General features: G+C 37.1%; 1 protein-coding gene across 4 annotated transcripts in view; it reads right to left on the bottom strand.

Moving 5' to 3' along the window:
* Window positions 1-21156, bottom strand: part of STXBP5L (syntaxin binding protein 5L) — a 211224-nt gene that overhangs the window by 38448 nt on the left and 151620 nt on the right. For all 4 annotated transcript variants that reach the window (XM_054212106.1, XM_054212115.1, XM_054212123.1 and 1 more), the window contains exons 17-20: window positions 20371-20496; window positions 15773-15924; window positions 14067-14138; window positions 6890-6955 (exon numbers count right to left, since the gene is read on the bottom strand). In XM_054212106.1, coding sequence (XP_054068081.1) covers window positions 6890-6955; window positions 14067-14138; window positions 15773-15924; window positions 20371-20496 — 416 coding nt within the window. The remainder of the gene's footprint in view (window positions 1-6889; window positions 6956-14066; window positions 14139-15772; window positions 15925-20370; window positions 20497-21156) is intronic.

Below are 21156 nucleotides of genomic sequence, written 5' to 3'. Positions count from 1 at the left end.
GAACAGCCTTTTAAGAACATTCCATTTATCCAGGCAGCTGTCATACCCTCTTTCAGACTGTGACTGGAGGATACTGCTCCAAAAAATCAGTTGCTTAAAGAAGCATCACTTGTGATATAATCTCCTTTAAAGGAAAGGACAACATCTGGTCCAACCAGCCCTCTGAAAAAATATCATCAATTCCTAAGGAAGGCTGTGGGACACTTTGCTAACAGACTAGGATCTAGATTAGGATATTTCAGAGATATAAAACCTAGCTGCATTTAACACTAAGGAGCTTCATTAGTGCTGTCATGGAGGCTTTGAGCTTTGCAAAGTGGTAGTTTAACATCTTCTATTTCTATGTTACAGGTGTTTCTGTATAACAGGAATTATATGTCTTGTGTTATATGCTACAGCTGTTCCCAAATTGCAGTACGTCTGTCTGAACTGCAAGACTGCAGAAATAGCTCCCAACTATTTGCGTGCAGGCTCATACAGCACATGCAAAGTGTGCATTTTCTGATTCCTCTGAAGGACTCTAAACAGGCTTGATTTGGGAGCTGCCACAGCTTCTCACAGACAAAATAGGCATACCATACTGAAGGCTGCGATCTAACACAGTCTCAGGATGCTGAAGGGACTGAGGATCGGAAAGAAGAGGAGTATATGGTTGATGAGTTGTTTTATGGGCACAGGGTTAGAGCAGGGGACATGGAGAGTAGGGGCCTAAAGGACAAAGGAGACACACAGCATGAGGAAGCCAGGAGTTACTCCTACCACCATCTTCACCACCAAATTTGGAAATTCCTCGTGTAGGACACGATTGTGCTAGAACATAGCGTTGGACCACTGTCAATAGACCCCATCTTTGAGGGTAAAAACAAAAGAAGGACCTGGTTGCTTTCATGCTTTACTGTGATTAAAGCTGTGCACATTACTTTTTTTTTTTTTTACTATTAAACTGATCAGAATGTGGGTATTGCTATGAAACATATTTTTAGTACCTAAATCATGTATATTTTACTGTCTCTACATTTATGATAAAGGAGGATCATGCATGTAAACCTATCTTGCTGAGAAAGAGCTTTTGAAAACCAGTTTAATTGAGGGACGAGGTCGAGTATAAAGGTTCAAGAGGCTAGCAGCGTTGTTTGTTAGCATTATTTGTTTGCATTCTTGCTGGAGGCAGCCAGCAGAAACGTGATGCCACAGTGCAAGGCAAGACAGCCCCTGCCCAAAAAAGCTTAATGTGTAAACAGTCAAGTTATCCAAGGGTGGGATGAGAAAGAGGCACAGACGGAGTTAATAGGTAAGGTCTGGCCGCTAGCTAAGCTGAGCACCCAGGTGTCCCAACTGGACAATGTCCTATCTTGTAGCCATATGTTTCCTATCAGTCTTTCAATGAAAACACCAAGGCACAAGCAACAAACAAAGGTGCACTCACACCTATGACATTTGGTGATGTGTTTCCCTCAGCTGTTAGAGCAGGACCATAGTCAGAGAATTAAATATTATTCAAAATGAAGGTGACTTCATACAGTTCTTCTCCTATTAGGCAGCTTCAGCCTGTGTAATACTTTGGAGTATCAGTCCCAGTCTCCTTCTACATGGATTTAAAAGCCCAGTATTTAGATACCCACTTGGGCAAGGTACACAGTAAGGTCCTGGAGGTTTGGTTCTTGGGGCTCAGACCAATGTAGAGACAGCCCTCTTCCTTTGGTGGTCTCAGGCAGAGCGCCCCAGGCAGCACTTTCCTGTGGGAGCTGCTTTCAAGATGAACTTAACTCTCACCCCTGCCCTGAGCTACAGCTCCTGCTGCACTGCTGCCATCCCCGTGCCTGGACGTGGCCCTGCTGATCCAGGCCTGGACTTACAGACTGACATCCTCCCTTGTCCCTGGACCTGCCTGGCAATCACCAGGCTGTGCTTGGCCCTGGTCACAGTCCCCAGAGCTGCCCTGCTCCTTTGCTTAGCTCCTGCCTCCCTGGTCCATAAGAGCTGCTGGCCCCTGTTGTTGAGCTCAGTTCCCCCTTGAACCCCGAGCCATACACCATGGGCTGCATGGGGCCTACTGCTCCCCCTGGAGCCTTCCCACTGCTCTCCTGGAGCCAAACACCATGGCCCAAACCCAGGTCCCTTTTTCCTGCCCTCTGCCAGCTCATACGGCTCCCTGTTCCGTGCTAATCCCTACGTACACATCCCTTCTCAAGATCTTAAGCAAGCATGAATTCGCCTGGTCAGAACCCCCTCCACATATTGGAAAAAGTGATAAAATGCACCTTCTATTCACAGTGCAGGAGCTAACCTCTCTTTAATGATTAATTTGCCTTCTGACTAGTAAACATACTTTTTAATTTAATATAAATAAGTAGAAATGGTTACGCTGGCAGTGTTATCAATAATCAAGTTTCAAAATAAATTACAGTCTATGTTTTCAACACACAAAAGGTTTTGAAACATTTACTTCCTTGCTTGTTTTCCATGAGAATATAATTTTCAAACTGAGTCAAATCTCTTCAGCTACTTTGCAGTTACCCCCAAGTCAAAAAAGAGTGACTGTTAGAAACTTAATAATCTTCTTCTCTTGAAACAAAGCTATTTAAAAACATTTCATGTAGGAAAGTGGGAGCTTGGCATAGCATGGGCCTAATCCCAGCAGATTGAACCAGTGGAATGAAACAGGACAGCAGCACTTGGAAATCACAGTATGTATAAAAACTCATAATCTTGCCATTAGGGATTTCTTAAGAAAAAATACAAAGGCACTTTCATTTTAGAACACACGTTTGAGAAGTCATTCTCCTATAACACAGAATGACGAAATTCTTTCCTTCTGATCTTTGAAAGAAGTCTAAACAGTCCATTGCATCTTACACGACAAAGTTAAATGACCTCTCAAAGATAATTTGCATTTTTTGTGCTCACAGTGTATTCTCAACTACATGTTTCAATATGAAGCTGCGTATAAATGGCTAAAGCAGTAATGGACGTATATTATATAATTATGTATGTTATATATATATTCTATTCCTAAAAGCCCCTGAATACATTTTCCTAATGAGATGATAAAAATAAAGATAAACTTTTCTGGAATGGGTACTGTTCTATAATATATTATATAGTAATTAACTTCAGCATTGGATGTAGCACCATTTACATTATGAGTGCTTACAAGGCCTCATTTTTTTTATTTAGTTTTAGAGCTACTGAGCTCTCACATGCCATCATAGAGTGAGTGTAGTACAAAACCCTAAGTTTTGACCTCCAAATCAACCATCAAAATGAAGTTTGACTTTCTCCATTGAAAGAACGCGGCATGCATGATTAAGAGTAAGGTATTCTGACAGTATTGAAAAATCCCGATCTCCGCTGTTCTTTAAATGATCTGAGGGTTTTTTTCAAGCCACTCAAATGCCGCTATATGGCATGCCACGCTGCATCGCTGTTCTCATGAAACATGCTTTACATAGACAAGTGTTTTGTTTCTTTATTTTTAAAGTTTTTTGTTCCACAATTTTTACCAATCTTGTTCCATATATATTGCTATGTCTGGAATACATTTTATTTACAGTGGAAACTGCCACCACTCAGATATTCACAAATCAGCAGAAGCCTTCAAATGGCTTTATTAATGGCTTTATTAAGATTTTGTCTTCCTGTACAGTATTGGAAATGCATCACTACTGTATTTAAATAGTAATTTAATTAAAATAAGATAGTAGTGATTAAGGAAGATTATTCCTCTCCTCTGCCTACAATTCTTAAAATGCAAGGTTGGTATTTCTTCACTTGCTGCTACCACCTATGTGGCACTGTGAATTTCAGAAAAATTTTAATCAAATGGTTTAATTTCATGTTCTAGTCTGAAAGGCATTCAGAATGGGAATCTGATTTTTCAATTACATTTTCTGCAAAGCCATGCTTTAGTAAATAGTTCAGGATGAGCACTTGAAAAGACAGTCTTGTGAAAGAAATTTAAAATATTGCTTAATGGAAGAAGTTGAATTTGTACTAAATTAGAAACCAGCCCTGCATGTAAAATAAGGAGTATTCTTCAGCACTCAGTCTCTTGCTCAGTGCTCCAACACTCACATCACTGATAGAACAACAAATGCCTAATTCTGATTTGGGGCAGGAGAGAAGAGAAAGAACAAAGGTGAATTACTGAGTTGATGAATTACTGAGTTGACTTCGGCTGGCTCCTCAGAACCTTAGTCAGAGGTTAAAATATATGTTACAGGCAAAATACATCTTTCAGGAAAACTGAGACAGTTCAGGCAGGCTAAGCAACATTCAGGGTAAGACCAAGAGAGGAGGAAGCAGGAAATTTTTCAAGTTCTCCAAGAAGCCTTTATCAACACTGTTCTTATGGGCCTGGCTGGAACTGAAATCTGACTAAGTTACTAATGGCTCTCTTAGATGTAAAACTGTTTGCATCTGCATTGGAAATTACTGTGCTGTAGGGATTCTTCCTAGGCATTGCCTTGGAATCTCAAAGTACACACATGAGCACATCAATGTTGTTCCTCAAATTATTCCCCTTCTGATGGAACTGAGGATGAAGTTGCGCACGCGCATGCCATCATGTGTGTAGTGTTTGTCATGTCGACTAGTGTCCTCCAGCAGTTTGCACTTTGTGTATGCATTCTGCATATTCCGGGCCAGTAACTGGCATGAACTTCACTGCCAGGTGAAGAACTGATGTTGATGTGGTCTGGCATCCCTAATGAATTGCAACAAATCAAACTCCGTTCATTCTGTCCTTCGCAACCTGATCAGTTGGTGATGTAGTCATACCCAGTAGGACCTTCACTGGGCAGCAGCTTGAACCACTTGACTCAGCAGCCAAGTGCTCTTTCTGTTTCTGCTAAATTTCTGAAGGATGAAGTCTTGGCCTATCTTCAGCAGAGGAATCTGGTCATTGCTTTTACAAACACAGATATCACGGGACTCTACAGAGTACAGCACAATTCCATTTCGGAGCTTGTGTGCCATGAACTTTAAATAGAACAAAGGCAAGACTGGATGTAGAAGGATCCTGCCTGACAAACCCCTGACTATGCAGATTAATCAGCTGTGTTCAATGAGAAAGAAATGTTAGCCAGTGCAAAGGCTGATGTAGCTGCGAGGTTGTGCTGACAAGCACAGGGTAGTTCTGCTCCCAGGTTTTTGGAGGTTGCAATTCTGAGGTCATTTACTCCAGGTGATTAGACTGGATTTTGCCCAGTAGTAGAGCAGGTACGCCAAAGCAAGATTATTTTAACTATGCATTAATTTTTAAAAAATAATTAATATCAGTCACAGTAGAAGTAACTTCTATTTTAAAAAGCAGTTAATTCTAATAATAGTTACTGCCTACCAAATTGCACCTCATTTCACATTTTAAAGATCCAAATACAGCTTGGAAAACAACATGGAAGGGCTAAAATAGGAAACATTCATAAATGTATCATGTTTTCCCTATTAAATGATCTCCAAAACAGAAAAGCAGAACAAAGTTTAGAGCAAATTATCTTAAATTTATCTAAAAGAGATATTTTTGATCAATAGCAGAATGAAAAAAATTGAAGTTAACTGCAGAAGTAGTAAGGTGCTATAGGAATCACTCATCATTATAAAAATAAGCATATGCACATATGTGATCTCTTAGTTTCCAGTAAAAAGAAGAAAAGAATTTATAGCTCATTTCTGGAGAGAAGATTGGAAAGATGAATCCCAGTGAGCCACACAATAAATAGTCTAATTATACTGAGTTATCAACTTTTAATTTAAAGCCCGTATCACGAGTTTCTGAGGTGCAGCTCTAGAGTTTGAGCTCCTAGTGTTACACCAGTATTATTATAGCCTATTTCACTTCGATGTTCCAATCTTTACAGAATTTAGGTTGCAAATAATACAAGGAAATACATATTTAAAAACAGCTATTTTGTTTTAGCTCTTGATGTGTCAGGGAAACACTTTTATTAGTTTCAGCTTTTTGTAAATTACTAATTAGTGGCCTCCATTCAAGATTAATGTGTCCTGTTGTAACACAGTCAAATATGTGAAATAATAACAGAGGATTCGAATAGCATATTTGTGGAAATTTGTTACCATAACCTAGGGAAAAAAAAAAGAAATATCTATCGATACTTACCAAACTACAACGAAAAGTGATATGCATACCACAAGCAAAATGAGTGTATCACAGCTACACCTCCTTATTTTCCACCACATTTAAAAGTCAGCTACCACAAAACAGCTCTAAGCAACGATCTTTAAGACAGTGAACTCACATTAAAGAGATCAATGCAGATTAGGCACTTGCAGAAAAAGTCTCTAGGAATTAGATGAACTCCACCTTTTGAAGGACTATGGGTAAAATGGGAAACATTTATAAATCTTTAAATGGCCAAGATTTCACTGCTGGGTCAAAGTGGTTGATAAGCGAATATTTTTATTTGAGGTTATGCTTCCATTGCAAATTGCATAACTTGGGCACTGCTGGGTTCTAATGGTTAAAATTTACCATCTCCATATTGCTGTTTTTCAAATAATTTCTCTACGTGCACATATGCATTATATACACATAAAATTAGAAGAACTCCCTACTGAAAAAAGAAAGAAAGCCTTTTAAGGAAACAGAGAAACAAGCCTCTAATAGGAGGATATAGGGATATACCTGCACAATGTTGTTAATTCAAATGCTTTCACGCTCTTCACCTCAAGATGCACCACATACATTTAATTTTTCTTTCAGTAAACAGACCTAGGATTTTATTGTGCCATGTAATAAGCACGTCTCCGGTAATTTCTTCTCTTTGTAACTGTAACTGTGCACTTCACTTCTTAGGGATTAATGAAACACAGTGATGCATGACATGAATGGCTTATACAGACTGCAGGAAGAGAAGCCAATCACCTTTACCTGAAGTGGGAGACTTGCAACGCTCCAGCTCCAGGGAAACTGGACTGTCACTGAGTTCAGTCAGGCCTGAAAAAACGGAGTTAAAAAGTTAAGTTACAATCTAACAGGGCATGCTTCAACTTTCTTGGTTGATGATATTCTGCACTTTAAAGTCAATTTGGAGAAAGGAATGGCGTGAAATGCGAGGGAAATATCTATTTCAGATAACTGCAGTTATCGGGCTGTCACTGCAGAAATTTAGGTCTGGTTTAAAAATCACACCTCTCATTAACTCAAATTTGTTTTCTGAGTGCCTCAGGGTAGACAAAGAGTGACTGTACCTAATGAGAGAAAACAAGTAAATAGAGTTTAAAATTTAAATGTTTGTGATTCGAATCAAACTCATTCATCCCTGTCAAACTGATGTGGAAACAACTCAATGCTTTCAACTGCTGCAGAACGCAGGGACGAAACCTTAAAACAGGGGTAGAAGGAGCGGGGGAAGAAGACAGTAGAGTCTTCTGTCTCTATTGAGCCAGAAGAGAGCGAATACAAAAATATCACCGCTACTATGCAGTATTAGGAACTTTTATATGAATTCACACAAGATAGCTCATTTTAAAAGGACACAGAGGCAATGATAATGCTGTCTGAATACACCACAAGATAACTTATATATTGTTTAGAAGTATTTGTGAGGAACTCATTTGCAGCAGCGTACCAGAGAAAACAGCAACAAGTAAAGTAATCTTAGTTTACACTCCTTAAGCTTGGGCTTGTTTCTGTGATCAAACTAAGACCCATCTTTGGCACAGGCTGCACATACAAGTTTAAACATGCTTTTTGGCATGCTAGGGAGAGAAAGTCTGAGCTCATGCTACCCTTTACCATGGGCTAACTGTGAACCGGGCAAGGCCATACCTATGCAAACGTGCCCTTCATATGTATCCCATGGTGCCCTATGGCCTATGCGAAGTGTTTCACACTTGTTATAAGGAGCTCTGACCCTTCATGCCATAGACTCCTTGGGACCGGCAGACAGTCCAGCACCAGCCATCATCTGCTAGCTACAGGGACTCACAGCACTCAGGTCATACAGCCTAGTGAACATCAGCCCACGTTCAGATGTGCTTCACTGTTCTGCTGATACTGTCTTTATGCGCACTCTGCATACGTTGTATCCTGGAAGCCAAACATCCTGCCACGACCTTTTAATCCGCTTTAATCTGGCACCATGCCTCCAGCAACGTGACATGTTTTAGTTTTTATGGCTTCTGTACTCTCAGGTCCAGAGACCCTCATTGCTAAAATTCATATAGACTCTTTGTTTTAAAAAAATTCTGCTACCGTTTGATCACCAGTGCTGTTCTCTTTCTATTAAGATCAGTAGGATCTTAATGTAGGTACTGATATTTTTATTACAATGGAATTCTGAACTGTTCTAAGGAACAGGGAGAATCCAGAGCTCCAACAAGCAGAATAAAAAGCTCCTACCACTAATGAATCTGTATGAGTGCTAGAACAATTTTAAGAGCACTTTGGAAAGACAGTAGTATTGATTTGCCTTCTTAAGTCAGTAGTAATAAAATATTTGCTCCTGACTTTTAAACAGCAAAAGATCACAATCTAGATATTAATGTTAAAAACCAAAGATTTTTTTATTTTGGAAAACATACTTGAATCTTTCTTTGATTCAACTTAGAATCTGTGAGAGAATTTTTTATTCCAATCAATTGTGAGTCCAGCCACTTTAGATGTTATGATAGAATTCAGGAACTGTAACCATTTAGAGAGCCTCTCTATGTATAGCTTTCTTACAGCAAATCTTACTTCTGTCTGACTCTGGCGTTTCTCTGTGTACCTAGAGATTAGGGAAATAACGTATTTTTGTTGCAGAACTGTCTGCAAGGTACAGTGGGAGCGAGTTTGGCACATTTGCACAGCATCAGAGGCCTTAGATTAATAAAATGATACATAAACTGCAAATGCAGTATTGGAGATATTAAAATTTTAACACTATGGTTATGATGTTGTGATTAATGAAGTTCTTCTAAACTTTGTATAGTTACTATTGATGATAATTATAACGTCACACACCAGGTCAGATTTTCATAGAATCACAGAATGGTTTGGGTTGGAAGGGACCTTAAAGATCATCTTGTTCCAACCCCCCTGCCATGGGCAGGGACATCTCCCACTAGACCAGGCTGCTCAAAGCCCCATCCAGCCTGGCCTTGAACACTTCCAGGGGTGGGGCTTCCACCACCTCTCTGGGCAACCTGTTCCAGTGCCTCACCACCCTCATGGTGAAGAACTTCCTCCTAACATCCAGTCTGATTTTGCTTCTAAAGAGAGGGTTTCTTTTTTTTGGCGAGTTCACAGAAATAATATTACAGCTCAATACAAACTATGGTGCCACTGACTTAAGTAGGAAACGCACCAAATCACACCACTGTTCTGAAAACCCAGGAGCAACCACCGTGAGAATGCTACAAGCTCTTTATGTTTGGCAATAGTTTTACAACGTACAACAGTAAAGACACGTTTCATGTTATGGTATTTAAAAGTGGTGAACACGTGAACAACTCTACAAACCTAGACTTGTTGTCAAGCCACTATCACCTCTAACAATGACCATCAACAGATGCTTTAAAAAAAAAAAGTGCAATAAGTCCCCATGTTAAGCATTAGTGGTACTATGTGCCCTGCACAAGGGCATTGTCTTAATCAAATCTTAAGACACTTAGATTTGCTGAAGCACTGCTACTTGCAGATTTTCTCCCGCCATAAATCTTTTCTGCTTAGAAATATTATAATGAGTTCTTCTCATTATCCATCCATGTATCCAAAGTCTCTTTTAATCTTGCTAAATTCTAAATCCCAAAGACGTTATATGGCAATAAATTGCACCATCACTATTCTCTGAAAGGAATAAACATACTTGTCATTTTTTATGTGTTACCTTTGATTCCACTAAATGTTGTCTTTTATTTCCCTTTGAGATAAGAAAGATCTCTCAAGCTTTTTTTTTTTTTTTACTACTGCTTATTTTCTACTGCCATTTCCTTTTTAAGGAAACCAAGCTAAATCTTTTCAATAATTTATCATGTATAAGCATTTCCATGCAACTGGGCTTCCCTTGAATGTGTGAGAGACCACAACAGCTACTGAAGTTGGATTACAAAAATATTTTCACTTTTCATTTTGAAGTTCTGTAGACCCAATCTGTGTCCCAAGATATTTTAGCTATTTTTAGACAAAAAAAAACCCCACACCAGCAAATCTTGAATCCAGGTAGAGCAAGAACAACATAGCAGCAAAACTAAAGGCAAATAAGGGAGTTTTACAATGTAAACCACCTGTGAGAAGATGTACCCATTGACATTATAAAGAAATTGGCTTTGGTTTCAACAAATTAAAAACATGTGAAAATAGTGCAAGATGTAAAGAAGGCATTAAAGCACTTTTAAAGACATGTCCCATGGATACTTTTCAGAGTTTACTGTGATTCCCATTTCCTCTTTACAAAAGGATCAAAAAACTTATTGTCTAGCATGGAGTAACAACTTTTATGAACTCATAATTTAATTTAAAATTATTTTTTAAATTTTAAATTTCTTACTCCATGATTAAATGATTCAGATTGATCATTTACTTAAAAGCACTGAAAGCCAGCACATCTTTGCTTATAAATAAATGAATAATAAATAAATTTTCATAAATATTCACAAGGCAATAAGAAAGCCCAGTGTCATCTTAATCCATCATCTTCAGATTGAATTGCCATGCTATGTTTTCTTTATGTTTAAATAGGATGCATTCTTTGGAAATGACAGTTAGTTCAGAATATGGCTGTTGACTTAAAACTCAGTCTATATTAGCTTCTACTGTGTTGACAGGTGTGATTTAAAGTGTCAATTACTGATATGTAATGACTCATAACACACCGTTTTCTGTGTCCTCCTGTCAGACCAAGGTTACTTTTGCTCACATCCTCTCAAGGGACTGGCCTGAAGGAGGAGTTCTCACTGAAAAGTCTTCATTCTGAAAATTATTCTTCAATGGATCAACATACTTTGAACTTGCTGACTTTTTGGATGCTTCATAAAGACTATTTATTTTCTTGTTTTACCAACAGATGGTATGAATTTTTAGTACGAGATGCAAATTGCTTTTGCAAGTTGGTATTTTTACTTTCTGCTGCAAATGCTCTCTCTCTAGATGCAGTAAATGTACTTGTTTTAATATTTGAATATATGTTATCTACCACTAGGTAATAACATGTACAACTTGATTTCAATTGAAGAAAAAAAAAAAAAGGAAAACAAACAAACATCACCACAGTTCTGCACCACTGCAGAGAGAGTTTATTTTATTTGGCTTGGCACATATTCTTGCTACAAAAAAAGGTGGCTGCCAGCAGATGTTATAGCAAATGGAATGGGTCATCAACACCAGAAAGCTACCTCCATCTCTGCACTTACCCTCATCTTAACTTCTTATTTTCCTCAAATTACTTCCCCTGACAGGACAACTATGTTTCAGTCTCTCCCATTATCTATGCCTAGAACTGAATACATTTCTCCTTCTGATTTCTTCCCTTGCTTCTCTCTTCCAACTTTCAGCTCCCAAACCAGAGAATGTCTTGTCTTAATGCTCTATGTCCACCCTAGATGCTTTTGAGTCTAGCTTACACATGCATACATTACTCTTATTGAGCTCTCTATAGATTTATTGGCTAAATTTTAAAACAATTATTCCACCACTGTGCTTTGCATATTGTTGATTATGTCTTTCCTTTGGCAAACCTCTCTTCTCCAACACTTTGCTTCTCCCTGTTTGATTTTTTTTTTTTCCCTTTTTCCTCTTCAGTTGCAAGGCACCCCAGACTGAAACATCAACACTTCCTTTATCTCTCTGTCCCAGTATTTGAGGGGATTCTCTCCTGTAAACAGGGCAATAAATACCTTTTTACCCTAATGATTCATAAATACACATCTCTAACTTGGATTCCCTCCATCCAAGTTAGAGTAGTAATCCTGCCTTTCTAAAATTTACTCACAAGCCTCCAGACGTGAAGTTAACGTTGCCAAGATGAACTCTATTTTTTTGTGCTAAAATCTTCTCTTCGCTACTTCAACACAGCCAACAGCACGAGTCTTCCCCGACACTCTGATCCATAATTTTGGTTTGATCCTTGGAACATCACACTTTAACTCTTAGATTCAGACTGGATACTAAACTAGACTGCTTCTCCCTGCGAATAACCTCCAAAATGACCAACAAAAGTCTAAGTGTCTTGGTCGTTGATAATCTCTTGTTTGGCTTCGAGTTGCCTGCGAGTCTTGTTCTCTCAAATTGATCCTCATGAAATTATCTTGCTGGTTCATTACTTAATTGAATCATCTCCTGATATGTCTTCCCATTAACTTCCATTTTCATTTATATAACCCTCAAAACTTTAGACCTAATGCTTATGTTATCACATGACTGCTCCTGCTTTCGCCTTAATAATATCAGCTTCAACTGCACAACTTCCAAAAATAATTTATTTTTCTTTTCCCATAATCATCCCTTACGAGAAGAGATAAACCTGTAAGCAAAATCCTAAATCCATTCTCAATACCCCTCTTAAAACTCATATATAAGTCATACAACAAAACATAACTTGAGAATGACTTAACAAGATATTTTACAGTCTGTGACACAGTCTTGCCCTGTTCCTTATCTTAGTGCCTGGTGCATCTTTCAGTACATCGTACAGTACCTACTCCTGTGTTAAGTATTGAACAGCAAAAGCAATAACCAAATAATCTTTGAGGAAAGAAATGAAGCTGTTAATGCGGTCTTACACAAGAGTCAGACTCATACTCTTCAGTTACGAAGATTTTGCGGACCATTCTGATTTTGGGGTTGAAGATGGAAACAAGGTAATATATTTTCAGCTATGGAAAACTCCATGGTCTGTGGTTGTAATTTTGAATGAAAACGTTGGTCATTTTTGGTCTTAGAATTTATTAATTTTTTAGCAGGGGAAACCCCCCAAACCTTTGACTGCTGTCTGTCCCTCAGGTTCTCTGTTACAGACTTGAAACTAGCAAGACCAGACTAATAAATTTTAAGACATTATACACCAAACCTTTTTATGGACTGCTGGATTTGTACCTGGACTAATCTTTTAACTGAAGAGGCCACCTTTTATGAAGTATTACGAGATAAAATCATAGAAATCAGTTGTCAAGTAATTAGTCTAGAGACACAGAACAGAATTTCTTGTGTGAGTGTACAAGTGTATTTCAATAGCTACACAACTCCATATTTATGTGAGATGATAAAACAACTGCCACCCCTTTATCTTGCCTATACTGAGTATTTAATGTAAAATTGCCTACCCAGTTGTTCTGTGAAAACTACTTTAAAAAGAGATGAATAAGAGGCATCCTGGAGACCTAATTACATATAAGTACTGCAGTTAATTAAGATACATACAGCTCATCTGTTGAACAGTCATTTTTGCAAAATTAATTATAGCTTTGTTCATCGCATTCTGCAGTGATGAATACTAATATTTAAATTGAGTATCACTATAATTCAAAATTTAAAGATATTAAAAACATTAATTTTCATAGTTCTCTTTGATGTATGTATTTTTAAACCCACTTTACATTCCCCATTAAAGATCAGAGGCATGGGATGGTTCCCCAAAGCCAAATATTCAAGTACCAAGCCAAGATTAACATTTTAAATTTCACAGCGCCCAATCCAATCTGTACTCTTTTAAACCACATTGCTCTTCTGAAAACATAGAAGAATTAATCAATAACTATAACCAGGCAGTGCCACTGCAAAACAAGAAATGCTTCATATATGTACACTGAAATGAATATAAAACCAAAGAAAGACACTGTCATCAAGAACATAACATTGCTGAAAAATCATTTCTAAGGCCCAGTCTGCCCCATATAAGTCACTGAGGTTTTCTCATTGACTCTTTTGGAAGACGAAAACAGATTTCAGATATCTGTATAATAAAGATAATTTTCAAAGTTAAGCATGGTTGACATCACAAAATGTAGTAAGTTTGCATGCATGCTGAATGTGTTTAAAAAAAACACATTACAAAGCACAAACACATAGATTTAAGTCAGGCATAGTCCAATTATGATAAAGCTATTTGCCTAACCTTCATAGAACTTACTCTGATAGGAAGTACGGATCCGTTTCGTTAAATCTGGATAAAAGTTAGACAGGCCACGCATGCAAAAGTTGTCTTTGGAACATGCCAGTACACCAGCATCAGCAGCAGGCAGAGGAAAGAGAGAAAAAACAGTCTAAAGTGAAAGGAACTGATATCATAACCAGCATCTAGAACAGCCAAGGTGAAAAAATTTCAGCAGATGCTTACCTTCCAATCGGGAGATATAACCAGAAAAATAATCAAAAAAGTAAAGGACATGGGATGGATGGTGAGAAAGCAGCTGAGGCTTTATTTAGATGCATAGTTTCTATGAGCAATCTAGAAGTGTGTATTCCTTCTTAGCAGTCACTTATACGCAGCGGGCTCCACTCTAGCAGCACTGCATAGCTGGAACATTGCCTTGAAGGATTGGCCAAGACTGTCACTAACACAGAGAAATCTGATGTGGTACAGTCCTGATAATAGCTATTTCTACACCAGCTACCCTCCACCTTTTGTACAGGGCTCTACAGCACGTGACTTGTGGTTAGCTGCTCAAATTACTTTGGGAGCTGCTCTGAGTCTGGCTGAAGGAGACAGAGAAGCTGAAGGTAAATTAAAACTGCTTGTTCCTTCTCTCCTCAGCTGTGCCAAATTTATATCCTTAGCACTTGGCACAGATGAGAACTAAGCTTGCCATGATTAAATGCCTAGAAAGTGAGATAAATGGCCTTTCAGGAACAGAAATAGGCCTGAATTCTCTAAATTTTACGTTCTGTTTGGAGTACTAACATATTCCCAATTAAAAAAAGTTTCCATTGACTCTATGGAGAAATAGGATTTGATGACACAGTGCAGGGTCTGCTGATGAAAATGCTGATATCATAAACTCACTATGATCTGCTGCTTTTATAATTTTATGGTTAGATTTAAAACTCAACATTTGCAAATAGATTTTTTGTAAAACACATTTTATAATTGTGTCTGACTCAAGTATGTTAGTATGGAATATGAGAGTAAAAAGACTTGAAACAAAGATGATCTTTGGACTTTTTTCTCATACAGGTAAATTCTTTAGATAACCAAAAATGTATGGTAAAATTTAGCTGTATTGATGGACTAATATTTCTAACACACAATGCATAATAATAGCTATGACTTACAAATGTGATCCTCTTGGTATCAAATTTTAAAATGGGGTACAGCTGGGTTTAGTAAGTTTATATTAAGAGCTTCAATTCACTAATAAAGTGGCTAATTTGAGCTACTTGTGCTACATACATAACATGTCTCTCAGGTGTCACACTTCTCCAAACACAACTGCCTATTCAAATACCAATGAATAGTACTTGCAGAAGATACCGTTAAGTTTAAATTGAAGTCTTACCTATTGGTATGAACTTATTGAAAGCAGAAAGAAAATAGCATACAAGCTACACTTCAAGTGACTGCCACAGAAACAATTTACTGGTCTGCTCGTTATGTTTGTTCACAGACTCAGCTAAGGGAATGACTTGCTGACCTCCATCCCAAAAGAATAAACTTCATAAAACATTTTGTTTCTGAGAAAGTGTCAGTACCTAAAGCATGTTAGGTTTCTTTTATCAAGTTATAGAAACTCCTTTGGCCGGCAAATAGTCATGCATTTCAAAAGCACTATAAAAAGCCACAGGCAAAAAAAAACAAAGAACATATCAGGCTCATAAAGGCAATAATTTATTTCCTACCTGCAGCAAACTGCTTGCTTTTGCGAGGTGAACGGGGTTGACGCTGGTATGGATCACTTGATCCATATAGGTCAAGGGTTCCCATGCTCAGCAGTACTGTCTTCTGCATGAAGTCCACAACGGCCAAGCCATTGCAGTTCCCAAATGCCACTCTGAAAAGAGATGTTCCTCAAAGGTATTAGTAATAGGTAATTAAGTGGTGCAACAATAATTATTATTTATTATTATGCATTCTGCACAAACATTTTCTTCAGAAACTACTCAAGGCTTACATTTTATAAAATTCTTACAGATTTGTAATCATGAATTTATAAAATTGTGTCCTGAAACACAGTAATTGACTTTCCAGAAAGCAGACTCCCCACTTGAATTTACTTTCTGTGCTAAACGCATTGCAATAACGTCTAAAAGTTGCTTTACTGAACACTATAATTCCAGTAATAATGATGGAAATTAAGCCTACAAATCTGGATGTAGATCTTAAAAAGTGGTTACACATATATAAGAAATATGTATATAAAATAAAATATAAATACAAATACATGTATAAATAATTATTTTAATCTAAATATAAATGAAACATATTAAGCTGTATTGTGGAGATACCCAAATATGAAAGGTATTTATAAAATTTCGATCCAACTCCAACAGCTTGGCTACAGTATGTATATATATATATATATAAATATATATATATTCCTGCTAGAACAGTCTCTACCCCTCTGAAATGCTTCTACAAATGGCATTTTGATGGTGGTTTGATTTATGGGCAAGATCTTTCAACTGGCGTGAGACTGCCTAAGATCTGGACTGCTGTGGTGTTATAAGAAAAAAGAGATGGAACAATTTATTTCCTTTGCTGCCTACAAAGTCCCTTTCAAAGCATTCTGCCCTGATTCTTCTCTATTGCTTCTACTGATTTCCTTCTGACACCAGTTTCAGAAAGAGGGAAGAAGTTGTACTGGACCAGCAGCACTTTTTCCTCCTCTCCCATAAAAATGTTTTTTGTTCTTGCTTTTCCCCCAGCTTGGAAGAAGTGGAGGTTGGGGGGGGGGGGGGGAAGGAAGAAAACAATGCATTTATCTAAGGAAAAGGAAAAAAAAAGGGAAAAGGAAGAAACCAAAAAGATGCTAAACATGTCTATATGTAAGACCTGGGAGAAAGTCTGAAGTTATCCATAGCATATGGAAACCCATACATCTCAGCAGATAATATCTTTGCTTCACAGTCTCACTAAAGCATTAAACCTATTTAAGATTTAATATTAAAACAGACAAGCAAAATTGACCCATTCCTTTCTGATTTAAATAAGGGCAAATAAATTCACAAAGCATACGGCTATTGAAAGGATCCTTATGCCAAACTCTTGACACTGCATTGTTGGAGACTTCATTTAAGCAGGAATATTATATACTGACAATTATCCTACAGAATTGTCTCCTTTTCTATCAAACTGCAATTTCAACTTTAAGATAGAAAGGATTGAAGGTACAGCCACAAGGAACTCAAAATCCCAAACCATGCTCCATCAGATTAGGAATCACTTGTGATCAAATTACATCATTTTATGTAAAAAATAATTAAGGTGGTCAGTTCAAAGCCCTGCAAAATATTTAATCACTCAGTTCAACTAAATGTGAGCTGTGTACTCACCTCCACCTGAGTCTTAATATAGCTCCAAAATATCTTAAAGGACACATATGAATTTGTGTGTGGAAAAACAATAAGGAAAGAGAGAAGGAACGAGACAGAGGAAGGGGAAGCATGGCACATAGAACACTTTCCTCTCTTGTGGCTTTTCTTCCTCTGCTTCCATTGTGAAAAAGAGGGTTCCATAGAAAAGGTAAAGGGTGAAAATGAGGTGAGTTTTTCTTGTTTGTTAAACTGGCAAATTAAGGCACCATCTACAACAGTGGGTCAAATTCTACTGGTTGTTACTACACTGTGTTTTCTACCCTTGACTTAACAGTGACTTTAGTACAGCATCTACAGACACACTGAACATACTCTTTTTTTCCCCATTGACTTTTCATTGATCGGTAGCTTAAGCAGCTAGCAATATACACCAGCTTAACGTGTGTAAAAATACACTTTTATTTGGCAATATTTTGTGCTTATGAGGGAAGATCATAAGGCGCACGGAGGAATAAACCCCATGTTTTATGTATGTAGAGTAATATCTTTTTCAGCAATTACTAAAGCCTGTTTTGCTTAAAATAAGAACAAAATAATTTTTAGAGAGTTTCCCTGGGACAAAAAGGAACTCCACGTGTTACATTTGCCAGAAGACCATTCTGTTCTATATGTCTTCATGTTTCTTGACACAAATTGACTGATAAAGAATAGTAAAATATTATTTTGCTATTTGTTTTTGGCATTCTTGTATTTTGCTTTAAAGCATACATTAATAGGCATTGTCAGAGAAAGGATATTGAAGTAGAAAAGATTACTAGCGTAATGTATGACAGCAATTCCTGTGTTCTAGGTGGAGAAGAAAAAAAAAGGAACAAAAACGGTGAGTGTCGATCTCATCTGTTAATACTTTACGGAACAAAAATTAATGCCATCTGCATTTTGAAAATGATTAACCTGAGATTTATTTATTTTGGAAAACATGAGTCACAAGAAGAGGTAGTGATCATTCACTCTGTGGTCAGCAAATCCACAAAACGGATCATGACTTCCTGGTCTGCATTTTTCTAAACTCTAAGTTCACACACAAGCATGGATATTGCATTTCCTACACCTAAAAATTATTTTACCAAGAAAAATCAGAAATTACTCATTGATATTATAACATTTCTGAGGAATGATAAGAAAATCTAGACAGACATTACTATTAACAAGGCTTAAGATAAATTGCTAACATCCAATCATTATGAAATCTAATACAAAATAAGCATAATGAATTTATCAATTTTGAGTGATGACAAGAAATAGTTGCTAGGAGGTGTTTTGTTGGTATCTTTCATTGAAATGTCCTAAAATCCTTGTTAGACATTTCTTGACAATTAATATGTAGATTGGCTGAAAATTTTTATCAACATGAGCTGGTATTAATTTTCAGAGAGTGTTTTCAGTCCAACCAAACATCCTTTAAAACAAATTTAGTATTTGTATTTAACCTTATAGATCTTCAGTTGTAATTGAAACATTTTGCAATTTTTCTTTTCTACTTTCATACCATAAAGAAAGTTTTTGATGATTCATTTCAACAGAAATAAAACAGGTGTTAATACTTCTAATTGGTAGCTTGGTACTGTTAAAAGTCATAGGTCCAAGGAAAAAGTTGAGAGAGACAAGAGAGAGGGAAAGAGAAAAGACTCTGCAGAAGATATTTAAAGAAACAGGCCTTTCTTGGGCAGCTTTTGTGGGAAAGTTAAATTTAGGTTATTGGGCTATTTTATTGATACATGCATTTATTTCTAAAACACTCATCTACTTAATATACGGTGTTTTAAAGGAGGCTGTCCTATAAACTATTACTGCTTCTAACAAAGGAAACAATTTAAAGCATTTGATTGAATCAGGTATGTTTAGGAAACCACTGTGAGTACTAGAACTGCAATCTGTCAGAATAGTTTACAAGTGAGAGAATGGTGTGATTATTCCTGAAGTCAGATGCTGCCTTGAAGCCTGAGACCTGCAAGGGAACACATTAGGCAATACCCAAGAATTTGCACAAGTGATAAATTCATAGGTATGGTAAAACAAAAGAAACTTCCAGAATTCATGAATAGGAAACTGTCTGGAAATTCAGGACAAAGACTTGACAAAACAGCCCCCAAATGACAATATTTTTGCACCAATGTAAAGGCTCTGCATAAAATTTGCAAAGTCTCTGAAGAGAGTCAAGTGACTTACTGAAAATCAGTAGGAGTCAGACACCTAACATCCATTACAGCCTACAGTTTTTATTGGAGTAACACCTTCTACAGGGAAAACCATTTTAATGTATCTGGGCAACTCTCAGTGAGAGTTAAAAATTGGTAAACAAATTGAACCTAAGGAAAAAAATACACACAGATACCCTCACTTGCATTTCCATACAGAATTTTGCACTTGAATGTTCCTTATTCCATTTTCAATTTCAGGTCACTGGTTCTCTTGCAAACAGAGATTAGCACAGACATAAAAATGCTGTTCTTATAAGATAATTTCCAACTAGACATGATGTAATGATAAACGACATTGAACACTTAATCACATCACCATTTTCTATGAAATGTATTTCACCTTGGTCAGCCTTTCAAAATAGCTTTAAAAATTACAGATTTGAAAGGTAATTAGATTTTATTTGAAACGATGGAAAGAATAATGTGAAAAGATTCAGTCTTTTAAATAGGAATAGTAAAAATATTGGCAAGAATGGCAGTTCGACATCTCATATTACAATCTTTATGTGAGTTCAAATAATTTTTCCCAAAGAATCTGGGTTATAGCACCTTTTGATTATTTTTAGTCTGACTTAAATCGTCCATGGGAAACTTCAGACTATAATTGGAAAATACATGTTTTAGTGCAATATATAATTGGAAAATACATGATTTAGTGCAATAAGCAATAAATCAATTAAACCTTAATTTTGAGTTACTTACAGTCCATAAGCAGAGTTTACAGCAAGACTGGTAATCTGTTGTGGAGGCTCACCATCCACCCACACCAACTGAATAACAAGATCCGCCTGGTATCCAGGAGGCATTCGCACAGGTCGAGTCTTAACGCTAGAGAAAAAGGGGTACAAAATAAGAACAAACAAACAGACAAACAGACTGGGCCACGAATAACAACTGCTTCTCTTGAAAAAATACTTGTGAAGCACAGTCCCTTAAAAAGTCCAGAGCAGTACCAGCACTTGCAGCATACTGTGCATACACCCGTATATGGAGACTAGGCGTTCCAATCAGAACAAGGACACTTTGGAGGAATTCCAGGTTTTGACTTTCGTTTCCATTGTAGAAATAAATCTGAAAACTTCAACATTCCCTACAAAAGTAACTCTGGAGAATATGTAGGTGGGGGTCAATAAAAATAATTTTTTGCTTAATAATTTTGCTTTGATTTTCCTTTTTCAAAATATTTTCTTATGCTACGTAACGCACACTTAAAAAATCATCATGAATAATCAACTTGAATGAAAGACCTAAAATACTTTCTTCTGGAACTTTGAAATGGGACATTTCTGTATTTTTGAAACTTTCTTGCTCTGAAGTAAAACATGACAGAAAAATGCAAAGAGGCAAGAGAAGATGAGATGATGTACCTTTCTGCAGTGGTCCTTATCATTACATATTCAAAAACTCACAGACTTCACAATTAAATTTGTTCATCTAGTGCAAACAAGTCCTGTTTTTTTCTTAGCAGTATAATCACCTAATATGTGA

Source organism: Rissa tridactyla, chromosome 1, assembly GCF_028500815.1.
Source record: "Rissa tridactyla isolate bRisTri1 chromosome 1, bRisTri1.patW.cur.20221130, whole genome shotgun sequence".
Taxonomy (NCBI): Eukaryota; Metazoa; Chordata; class Aves; order Charadriiformes; family Laridae; genus Rissa; species Rissa tridactyla.
The sequence above is the reverse complement of the archived record's forward strand: the minus strand, read 5'-3'. Positions and strand labels throughout refer to the sequence as shown.